This window comes from Hyaena hyaena, unplaced genomic scaffold, assembly GCF_003009895.1.
Source record: "Hyaena hyaena isolate Hyena2069 unplaced genomic scaffold, ASM300989v1 scaffold_451, whole genome shotgun sequence".
Taxonomy (NCBI): domain Eukaryota; kingdom Metazoa; phylum Chordata; class Mammalia; order Carnivora; family Hyaenidae; genus Hyaena; species Hyaena hyaena.
Window position 1 is genome coordinate 173,154 of NW_024081080.1, and position 12,207 is coordinate 185,360.

The following is a 12,207-nucleotide window of genomic DNA, read 5'->3' on the forward strand; positions in this document are numbered from 1 at the left end:
GCTCCCAAGGCTGCACAATCCTAAGCTTTCTACCTATTCTCCTTTATACTTACATGCTTCTAACCAAACTTCGCGATTTCTCCCACCTTCTGCCTTCAACCTATGAGTAGCATCACCACTTACCCAGTCACCTAAGTCAGAAACCAAGCTTCCAGCGGCGCCTGGGTGGTTCAGTCGGTTAAGCGGGCGACTTCGGGTCAGGTCATGATCTCACAGTTCATGAGTTCGAGCCCCGCGTCGGGCTCTGTGTTAACAGCTTGGAGCCTGGGGCCTGCTTCAGATTCTGTCTCCTTCTCCCTCTGCCCCTCCCCTGCTCGTGTTCTGTTTCTCTCTCTCTCAAAATCAATAAACGTTAAAAAAAAAAAAGAAAAAAAAAAAAAGAAACCAAGCTTCCACTCTCTCACCTTCCAGTATCCAGTCACCAAAGTATCCCTCTCATTACGCTCCTACTGCCGACGCCTAGGCCAGCTCGTCTCCATCATCTCATCTGGCTTCAACTCGCCCTCCCTGCTCAATCTGTTTTCACATCGCAACCAGCGCGATCTCTCTAAGATGAGCATTTGGGGGGGCACCTGAGTGGTTGTCAGTTGAGGGTCCAACTCTGGATTTCAGTGCATGATCCCAGGGTGCCGGGATGGAGCCCCGTGTCCCGCTTGGGATTCTCTCTTTCTCCCTCTGCCCCTCTCCCCTGCTCACACTCTCTTCTCTAAAATTAAAAAAAATATATCTCATATGTGGATCTTGAGAAACTTAACAGATGACCATAGGGGAAGGGAAAGGGGAAAAACTGTTACATACAGAGAGGGAGGGAGGCAAACTGTAAGAGACTCTTAAATACGGAGAACAATCTGAGGGTTGATGGGGGGGTTGAGGGAGAGGGAAAAACGGGGGATGGGCATGGAGGAGGGCACTTGTTGGGATAAGCACTGGGCGTTGTATGTAAGCCAATCTGATAATATATTATATGAAAAAAAATTTTTTAAGTAAATTAAAGACATAAAACCAAACGAGGATCTGCTCCTGAGCACTGTAACCGCCGCACTGCATATGCTCTCCCTACCCCACCCATCCTCAACTACTTGTTCCATGAATAGACAGTGCGGCTCCAGGCCCCAGAGCACTGCTCCCTCTGCCAAGAGTGCCCTCTCCCCTCCACTCCCTTCTGTCTGACAAACTCCTACCTACTCTTCATGATCCATCTCAAAGGTCTCCTCTGTGAAGCCTTCCCATCCTTACTGCACAAACAGAGTTGGAAACTCCCTCTCACCGTAGATCCTCAGTAAGTATTTATTGCAATGATCACGCCTTATTAAACTTATTTACATGTCTGTCTCTCATTCTAGACCTTAAGTTCCTTGCGATCAGAAACTCGACCTCACTTTTGTTATCAGCATAAGACACACTGCTTGATAAAGACAGGGGGCTTGATAAATGTTGAATGGACAAATGAATGAATACCACGTACCTGCCCCAACCTCCCAAACCAAATTTCTCAAAGTCATCTTCCATTCCTCCTTTTCTGCCTCTGAATGCCAACAACTGGTCACCAAATCCTGTTGATTCTGCACCCCCTGCTCCCCCAAAGATCTCTCAAATTCATGCCCCGCCTCCCCATCTTAATGCCATGGCTCTAGACTGGGCTCCATTACCCCTTGCTTGAACTAGATTTGCTCCCCTCCAGACCACTCTCCACACTATTGCTGGATTTTTTAAAAAAAATTTTATTACAAAAGTAGTACATACTTGTAAAAAAATTTTCAGGTAATACAGAAATAAAAGCACAATACCCTCCCAGTACACATAAAGCTATATAGCCCCCTCTCCTCCAATCCCATTCCTCAGAGGTTACCACTGAGAACAGTTTAGCATACCTCCTTTCAGACCTTTTCCTTTGCATATACAAGTATACACACACACATAAATACGCACATGGTTTGGGCTTTCACAAAAATGGGGTCACACTTGTCTGTTACATATGGTTCCTCAATTTCTTTCATCCAGTGTACAGAACATTTCTAAAACACAAATCTGATTCAGTCATCCCACCAGAATTCATCATTTCCTATAATATATAAATCACACTTATTAGCATCAAAGATATGTTTCCTCTGTCTTTCGGTCTCATCTCTAGCCGTTCCAGCATAAATCACCTCCCATCCTTTCTGGAACAAGGCAGGCACAATCAATCAATCAATCAATCAATCAATCAATCTAGGAACACACTCTGCTGTCTCTAGACTTTGGCCTTTTCATTTCATGTCACGCTCTGCCTGGACTCTTCTTTATCTGGCAAGCTCCTACGAATTCTTTAATAGTCAGCTTAACAATTACCTCTAGGAAGACTTCCCTGACTTTTCCGGACATGATCACTCCTCTCTTTTCCCCTATGCTTTGTGTCTAGCTTCTTAATTGCACTCATCTCAGAGCACTGTTAAGGATTTATAAACGTGCTTTGAGTTCCACTTCCCCTCCCCCAACGTGAGGGTGAGATCTTCCGGCAAAGGCAATGTGCCGTCTTTACCTTTCCGTCCCAAGGATCTGATAGGGTTCTTGTCACGGAGGAGATGCTCAATAACAAATCTCTTGAGGATGTTATGATTCTGGGAACGTCTAGCGAGTACCTACTATGCATGGGCCCATGTTCAAAGCATGAAAAGAAACAGAAGACACACAGTCTTTGCCCTGAGGGACGCTTTCCCCTGGGGAGGAGGGGCACAGAACACATTCACAAGGCAATGGACCGTTTCGGACATATAGGTCATTTTAAAGACTCGTAGTCATTTGCCTCGCCATATAATCGAATAAATAATAAAGTCACGGGCATTCTGTCCGATAGGTGTATGTGTTTACTGGGGTGCAGAGCCCACCAGAACCCAATTCTGTGTCCCGGCAAGGGGGCTGCCACCCGTCCCAGCCTGCAAATTAGAGAGCAGAGATGACAGCACGGTTGGCAAATTTCGAAGACACCAGGAGGACAGAAAGTTGTTAGTCCTTTCGTCATGTCTTCTCCTTCCTGAGGGAAAAGGGGAACCAAGAGCAGTAAGTGGGGCTAAAGGAGGGGACTGGAGGCGGAGGAGACTGCTCTCCTTTGGTCAGTGGTAGGGGAGAAGGGGGTGCTTGGTTTTAAATCAGTGTGGCACTGATCCAAGATGATCAGAAGAGGTGACTTATTATAATTTATTTACTGTTTCTTAGTCAATTAATCTGGTGATCAGAAACAAATCAGGAAAGGTGAACCGCCTAGGCTGGGGACCAGGGAAGGCTGACCAAGAAGGCCCGAAGGAAGCCTCATTCATCAGAGTCCAAGTCACTGTCCCCAGCAATGGAGTGGAAATCCTCACTGTCCTCCTCGTCCTCTGACAGGTGGACCTGGCTCAGTACGCTCGGCCCAGAGCGCTGCTCTTCTTCCTCATCTTCTTCCTCCTCTGATACCTCATACCCACCGATGCTGCTGAAGCTTGTGTCTTGGGTGTTCGACTTGGGATCAGGCTCCTCATAGCTCCCGTAACTGAGAAGAGAAACATGTCATCTCCCAAGCTCAGGCACCATCCTCTAGTTGACCGGTCCCGTTCTTGGCGCCACCAAGGGGTCAGCCCACCTCACCTCCCCTGGACACTAAAATGACTCATTCTGGACTCTTCTACAGGTCCCCGAGAGTGAAATGATCCTGTTCAAAACATCACTCTGCCAACTTCAATATATATAAGAACCCGAATGAAAGCACACCCAAACAACACACCGCCAGCTCAAGGGGCCATTCATGTTCCGACAGTCTCAGGGTGTCATCTACCATTTACAGCCTCAGTCATCTACGTATCCAATTAGTCAACGGTCTTGAAGATCCTACTTCAACAGATCTTGTCTCTCTATCCCCTCCTTTCCACCTCGACTCTGCCTGCCTTAGCTTAGTCCCTTATTTTCTCTGGCCTGCACTACTGAAATCAGTCTTCATGCTTCCGGTCTTGCTCTCCTCCAATTAATTCTTCACACGTCTGCCGCAGTGCTCTCTATTTTGTTTGTTTGTTCTTAATTTTACTTAAAAAGAAATCACACAAGCAATGCATGTTCACTGGTTTAAAAAAGAAGTAGAGTCTATAACAGAAAAAAAAGAGAAAGACCCCAGCACCCAGAGATAATCTACTTGGGTATATGACCTGCCGGATTTTTTTTTTCTGCGCACTTCACTTAGATGCTTAACTTTTTTTTTTTTTACTTTACAAAATTGGAATTCTCTATATAGTCTTTTAGGAATCTGCTTTTTTCACTCGAGATTATAACGAACATCTTTCCATGTCAATAAACCTGTATCTATAGCATTATTTTATTGCCTGTATGGTGCTCTATTATGGCTATAACAGGGTTTATCTGACAAGTGTCTCATTAGGGTATTTAAGCTGTCTCCAACTTTCCCCCTATTAAACACAGCACTGTGATGAAACTCCTTGTACAAATGTCCTGATGAAGGTGTTTTATTATTGCCATAGAATAACTTCCTAGACACAGAACGTTGGGGGCCAAAGGGAATGCACAATTTTTTAGGCTTTTGGTTTACAAGGATAAATTGCTGTACCTCTCTCACATCCACCACCAGTGTCTTTTTCCTCACACTCTTCCAACACTGGGCATTATCACTCATTTTCATCTCTGTCAATCTTTTAGGCAAAATACTGCATTTTGTGGTTTTACTGCCTTTCTCTGGTTGGTTCTTAGGGAGGATATTTTTTCACATAGTTATGGGCCATATGCATTTCTTTTGGGGTACAGAGCAATCGTTCCAAAATGTAGATCTGCTCCTACCTCTCGTTCAGTGTCGGCCCCAAACTTTCGGGCCCTTCATGATCTGATCCTTACCTACCTCTTTAAATCGGCTCCATCACACACAGATCATGGATCATTCTCTACAGTGGTTTCATGCCTCCTACGTTGTTCTTGCTCTCTGAAGTGCCCTTTGCTTTCTTCTTCGTCTAGCTAATTCCTAGTCTGAGTTAGCTCAGTTTCCTCCTCTAAGCAGCTCCTCTACCTCACTCCTACCCAAGTCCCAGAAAAAACCCGCGGTTGCCTGTCACAGCACTTTTCATGTCACACTATGATCATCTCTTTACCTGCTCTAGGTTTCCCACTAGCCAGAACTCGTTGAAGGAAGCGACTACATCTTACTTGCTCTTTAACTTGTGATACAAATATCTGCTTAATGAGTCAATACAGATTCTAACTGCTTGCTGCATACCTCTGGCTAGATGTATCCAATGTCCCTTAAATCTAACATGACCCCAGACAAATTCATTTTCTCCTCCTTTCCCACTTCATCCAATACCTGTTGTTCTTCTTTCCTAGCTCACTGACATTCCCATTCATGAAATAGTTGACCCCCCTACCTCCTGAATCCGATTGATCTATCCTCTAAACAGCTCTTCTATGTCCCTTCCTTTCCCCCACGCTTCTAACAGATCCCAGTTGAAATCATTCCCGTTGCCCTAGAGTTCTTTTAACACAAAAACCTTCCTCTTCCTTGAAGTGATGAACTCCAGCATCTCAACACGCCAATTTAAAGGCCTCTACAATACGATCCCCTGCTACTTGTGGAGCCACAACTCCCAACAACCTCCCTTTACTCGAGAACATCCTTTGTCCTATTTCTGTGCGCCTCTGAACATACTGTTCTGTCTCTAGGGGTCTCCTCACTTGCTGCCACTCTTCTACTTGGGAGATGCCTATTCAGCCTGTCAAGTCCAGTTCAAATGTTCCCTCATCTGCAAAACTTTCCCTGATCACTCCAATCAGAGTGAGGCACTCCCTCCTCAGTGGTGACTGGGCACTTTGTACTTAACTTATGCTATAGCACTTAGCACATTATATCCGTAACGATTTCACTTGTATCAGTCTCCTCCACCGGACTGGGAGCTCCTCAAGGGCAAGACATGGCTTGCTCCCCTGTGTATCCCCAAGGGCCTAGCACAGTGCCTGGCTCTAGGCACTCAGGAAATCTCTGCCGGCTGAAACTGATCCGATGCCGGGCCCTCTGGCACCAGAGATGGGCTCTGATGCCACAGCTCTTGGAGCATGCTGCTGCCGATTACCTGATGTTGCTATCCTCCAAACCATGAGAAGCCTCCCCACCGTCTCCGTCATAGGACATCATGCTTTCTTCGTTCTCCATGCCCATCCTTGTGTTCTCCTGAAGCATGCGGGGCTGTTTGGGTCTTATCCCGCCGGACCCCACATCAGAGTCACTTCCGCTTTCACTCAGCTGGATAGCTGGGAAAAGAAGGAGGGCCTTGACATAATCTTGACAGAAGTAACATCTTTGGCTTGGTCTTTCAAAACGAGTTATGGCCAAACATCCACACAGGCACCCGGGACCCCCGACCTCGGAGGAGTGCCCAGGTCAGTATCGGCAAGACCGCAGTTTGGAAACAGGACCCAAAGAGTCCCTTCCTTTTCTCATCACAGCCCAAGCTTGGTTTATTTCCTCTATCATCTCCTATTCTTTTTCCCTGCCACTGCCAATAATCGACAAAATAAACCAAGTAGGATTTTTTTAACTGAAGTCTATTTGACTTCACACAACGTTGTGTTAGTTTCAGGTGTACAACACAGTGATTTGACAATATATGTTACACTGTGCTCACCACGAGAGTAGCTGCCATCTGTCACCATGCAATACCATTACAACGTCACTGACTAATTCCCTATGCTGTGCCTTACTCATTTCTTTTAATATTTTTTTTAATTTTAATGTTTTTTAGTTATTTCTAGGAGAGAGAGAGAGAGAGAGAGAGAGACAACGTGAGCAGGGGAGGGTCAGAGAGAGAGGGAGTGACAGACTCTGAAACAGGCTCCAGGCTCTGAGCTGGCAGTCAGCACAGAGCCCAACGCGGGGCTCGAACCCACGAACCGCGAGAACATGACCTAAGCGAAAGTCGGACGCTCAACCGACTAAGCCACCCAGGCGCCCCAGTGCCTTACTCATTTCATAACCAGAAGCCTATACCTCCCACTCCTCTTCACCCATTTGCCCTTCCCCCGCTGTGCTCTGGCAGCCACTGGTTTGCTCTCTGTACTTATGGGCCTGTTTCAGCTTTTTTGGGTTTGTTTTGGTTCACTTCTTAAATTGCACATATGAGTAAAATCATATGGTATTCTGTCTTTCTCTGACTTATTTTACTTAGCGTAATACCCTCTAGGTCCATCTGTGTTGTCGCAAATGGCAACATCTCATTCTTTCTTATGGTTGAGTAAAGTGGGGTCTTTTCTTACTTTCCTTCTCTGTTATGAATATAACACTTCTTTCTCATCTTTGTCAAGTATTCAAATCAAAGATGCTACTTAGGCAGTGCCTCTCCCACTGTCATCGTTTGCACTTTCTAGGTTATATTTCTTCACCTCCTCTAAGGCTAATGAATGTAACCATCCTTTAAGTGAGCGCTCAGTCCTCTGAGTCTACTAATGGGGCTGCTAGGAAAGAGCAGCTTCTGGTAAGAGCACATGTGGCCGGGAGTTTCCTCTTTCCTCCCCAGTCCTCAGGGTGCTGCGGTGAGCTACCCAGAAGAGAAGCCAAGCAACATGACTTACCGGAGAAAGGATTATCTCCTTCTTCGTCACTGCCGGCATCTTCCTCATCATCTTCTCCTTCAGACATAAGCAAATCCTCATACAGGACACTGGCTTGAGGCTGCTGCACAGTTCCTTCCTCTTCATCTGCAAGATCACCGTCTGCATCTTCACCTTCCTGAACGAGACCAGCTGGGGTCAGAGTCCCATCAACGGACCGAGTGAGAGACCACAAGCCACCACCAGCACCACCCTTGCTGCCTCACAAGAAGTTAAGTAATTGTGGTGGATAGACTTGTTTGGCTGATTCCAAAGATTAAAGTCGGATTGGGCCTCGCTATGGAGACTCTCTGGTATCACCCTGGGATTTGGCCTGCCCTGTACTAGTTGGGGCTCCTATCATGTTAAGGGTATAACGTAACCATAAGCTTTCTGTAAGCATACTCACTGGGGCTGGAGTCTTAGGTTTCCCATCCTCCTCCTCATCATCATACCCTTCAATATCTACATCAGAGTCTTCCTCGCCCAGCCTACCTCGGCCCTGGCGCATCTGAGTAAGGAACACAAATAGCACATCATTGAGGGACGTGCCTGTAGGAGGAGGTAACCAAGGGCTCTCACCCGGGACGGATGCTCCTCCCTGATATCCCAGCCAACCCCACAGCTAGTGGGGGCTGTTTACATAGTTCAAGGCATGTGTGCTTCGTCCCATTCATTCTTTGGAAATCACTGGTAGAGTTAAAACAACAACAACAACAACAACAACAAACTCAAAGAATAGGAAGGTCCTTGGTCTACTCTTGCTGTATCATCACCAGGAGACTCTTCCTTCCTAACTCATGATTTCCTCAGCTTCCGTTGGACTGACTCTCTGGGACAGAAAAACTGCCCTGGGTTTGGTACTCTCCAGTGGAACAAATCTCCTGACTGAGATCGGCTGATACAGCCGATGGGATTTTTGGCTTCAGAACAGGAGTATCTTCTGACACCTGTAGAACAGGCCAATCTCTCAAATGTAACTGAATTTCATACACAATTTTCATTTAGATTTAGCATACATACAGTACAGTAGCAGGGCCAATTGTTTTGAACTCTGTCTCTGAATGCAGTGAGTTGGTCTTTTTAGTCACCTATGAGGTTGCTCTGATGCCCCACACACTTCTCGTACTCGTGCCTTCCCTGAAGTGCTGTTGTGCCTGACTCTGCCCGTGGGGACAGACAGAAGACAACGCGAGTCATGTGACCTGCCACCAGCCCGCCTTGAAATCACACTTGTAAGCCTTCCTTCTCAGGGCCAAAAGGGCCCAATCATCCATGATACGTGTCACGTATCACCACCACTCTCCCATTCCCCACCAAAGCACGCTCCCAATGTCACGAAGAGAAAAAGAACATCCTACCTGCGTCACCTGCTTTTCTGGAGTGGCGGTGGGAATGTCCAGGACAGACATATTGCTCTCATCTTGAAACACAGAGGCATCCCGAGACATACTGAGGGAGGTGTTGGTGTCATACAAATCAGGAGGCTGTGGCACAAATGTACAACTTAGCTTCTGTTTAGGAAAAGGGAGTAAGAAATATAGAACTCCCCTTTGGGGCATTCACTGCAGAAGAAGGTCATGCAGAGCAATCCATTTAAAGAGAAGACAGTTTGACACAGCTCTGTGCACAGGTTTTTGGGAATCTTTCAAGTGCCGCTCATTCTAGCAGAGAGGCATCTGATGCATACGATCTGAAGCCTGAGGCAGAAAAACATCAAAGCTATAGGGCAATTCTATGTCCCGACAGCCTTTCTGCTCAATAACCTAGTGTCTTCTAAGCCTTGGCTTATTGCTTTTGGACCTGTGCAATTTTGACTGTCTGGGTTAGAGACATCTAGTAGGAAGTGGGATAAAGGAATTTCAATTCCAGCGAGAGCATGTAGTGGATTAATCGTTTATGAGCTCATCAGAGGATGATGCTATGAGGCAAAATGGAGTGGTGAAAAAACGTGGGCTCTGGAACAAAATGTCCTGGGTTTGAGTCCTGGCTCAACCACCTGCTAGCTGAGTAACTTCAAGAGATTATTCAATCACTCTAAGCCTTGGTTTCCTCAATTATAAAAACATGGGTGATAATGTCTGTCTCCTAAGGTTGTTGGGAGAACGAAGAGGTATGTATAAGCTCCTTACCCCATGCCTGGTATTCAATAAATTATAGTTCCCTTCCCTCTCCTCTCTCCTGAAGAGAACAGGGATTTAGCAAATGGACTTTTCAGGGACAGGAGGGCAGGAGAAACTGGTGTAGAACAGGCTGGAGAAGTAAGAAAGAGTTCTCTAAAAATCTGGCGGAGGGTAGAAATATTATGCGGCTATTTAAAAATCCGTTTTCAAAGACTATTCTCTCTCTCTGCCCCTCCCCTGCTCGCTCTCTCGCTCTCTCAAAAATAAAGAAATAAAATAAACATTAAAACATTTGAAATAAAGCGTATCTACATACGCTCGAGTGCACATGCACACACGCACCCACACCACACAGCGGATTTGAAGGAAACACACCAACATGTTCACGGCAGTTGGTTCTTTCTGAGTGGTGGACTTAACTCAAGGTAATTTATTTCTTCTTTATTATTTCCCAATGAGCATGTTGCTTTTAATGAAACCCCCACATTGGTGTTACTTTCTTTCTTTCTTTCTTTTTTTCTTATTAAAACAAACAAGCAAGGCTGATTGAAGACGGTTTTGGAGAAAGAGAGTCAAAACAGAATTTGAAGCATTACGGAGCAGGTAAGCTCATGGCTGAACAGAAGAGAAGATCAGGGAATGAAGGGCTAGTGGGAAACTGCGAAGTGAGCAACTTTAGATAAAGTGTTAAGCGGAACGTGTGATGCAACACCAGCGAAGTGGAAACAGCCGAGTGAAAATACAGTCTTGACTACCACCATTTAGGACTGGAAGCAACATATGATTACTGTTACATCTCTATACAACCAGAATTACCGCAGGTTACACTTAAACACGCTTTCATAACATTTGGGTTTGAAAGTAGCAATGAGTAAGGACAATTACTCAGACGCATCTTCCTCAGGGTAAGGGAAAACGCACCGGGCTTACTACTTCAAGATGTGTATATGAGGGAAGGCAACGACGAGAGGGCGACCTGGGATGATGAAGAGGCAGTATCTATGCCCTACTGTCCACGGGAGTCCCTGTGACTGTCCCAGGCAATAGCTCCTGCTCAGGAGGGAACACAGTGGCCAGGCGCTCCTCAGCCACCTGAGGCCATGTGGGAGGGGGAGAAAAAGAAAGGAAGATGACCTTTGGGTCTGAGGCCTTGACTCACAGAGGACAAGGTTTCCGCTGTCACAGACTAGAGCAAACCGCATGCCACTCGGTGGCTACACTCTTGTGAGGAATGACGGCTAAAACCCAGGCTTTAACTTACCAGAAAGGGCCTTGTGGGAGCTGTGGGCCTATTAGCAAAAAGGGCCTTCCTGGGCAACATCACTCACCCAAGCCCCCCGGCCCCAATCTGCCCACATACTCCAAGAGCCTTTCCTTGTTCTGGGCCAGGAAGAGGTATCTTAGGGCTCTTTATACTTGGCCCCTCAGTCACCTAGGTTTTGGGGTAAAAGAGAGTAAAAGACAGAGAGGGAGAGTGCACGAATGAGATACAAACAGCAAGAATCCCACACAGAGCACACAGATTGCAGTATCAGTTCAGAGTAGAGTGAAAAAAAAAAGTTTTCCAGTGGGAGCTGGGAGGCTTTTGCATTAGAATATTTGGTTACATTTGAAAGGGCCCCTGAGAACTTTGTAGACAGCTGTCATACAGGCAAGGAAACATTTACTGAATGTCTACTGTGTGCCAGGCAAATTAACTCATCTGATGTTTATAATCATCTCAGAAAGTACATTTTTGAGCAACGGAGATGGAGTTAGAGGGCCTAAGTTAACTCCCCAAGTTCACAAAGCTAGGTAATAGCAGAGCTAAGATTCAAACCCAGGCCTGTTTTATCACCAAAATACATGTACTTCCCACTTAACCACAGTGCCTTCAATACAGAAACCAAGCACCAGCCATATTCTGCTAAGTCCTATTCTTCAGATCCGGAAATATATTCTTTGTTATGTCCAAGTATATTCAAGGGACAGAACAGAAAGACTACAAATTTCTTATTAATCTTGCTCCCTACTCTTTTGACATGTAACTTTAAGAACATTATCAATGTCAGCGGTCTTCGTTTATAAGGAAAGGGAGTCGACCCAGGACAATGGGTGACAGCTGAGCTACACTGAGATGCCTCAGAGGGAATGAGTCATCAGGCGGCTATAAGGCACAGGAACAACGTGGCCAATGTCTGTAAGTGAGAATTCTGCACTTTAGGGAAGTCTTAGAGCCTCAATTCATGGGCAAGGGAACTCCAGAAGACGCGTGTGGCCATAGCAGTCAGGAATCTGGTATCCACGGACACTGCCTACACAACTACGGCCCCCCCCACTCATTCATCCCACACCTGCTTCTTCTGGATTCAACAAGGCCACCGAGACCCATGGCCCTCACTCACCTTAGCCTTTGAGAAGACAAGAAAGCACACGAAAGGCATATGAAGAGGAAGGACAGAGAAGAAGGGTATCTCAGTAAATGTATCTGTTAACATGCTCCCAATTTCCCAAA

The 12,207-nt window shown here is 46.1% G+C and overlaps 1 protein-coding gene across 5 annotated transcripts in view; it reads right to left on the reverse strand.

The window, feature by feature from the left end:
- Nucleotides 1–3,163: 3,163 nt before the first annotated feature.
- The window catches only part of TAF1 (TATA-box binding protein associated factor 1), an 83,480-nt gene continuing 74,436 nt past the window's right edge, over nt 3,164–12,207 (reverse strand). For 3 of the 5 annotated variants that reach the window (XM_039253326.1, XM_039253325.1, XM_039253328.1), the window contains exons 35-39: nt 8,952–9,077; nt 8,000–8,101; nt 7,573–7,729; nt 6,078–6,255; nt 3,164–3,508 (exon numbers count right to left, since the gene is read on the reverse strand). In XM_039253326.1, coding sequence (XP_039109257.1) covers nt 3,289–3,508; nt 6,078–6,255; nt 7,573–7,729; nt 8,000–8,101; nt 8,952–9,077 — 783 coding nt within the window. In that variant the 3' untranslated portion in view covers nt 3,164–3,288. The remainder of the gene's footprint in view (nt 3,509–6,077; nt 6,256–7,572; nt 7,730–7,999; nt 8,102–8,951; nt 9,078–12,207) is intronic. The other 2 variants (XM_039253329.1, XM_039253327.1) reach the window with 1 other exon arrangement.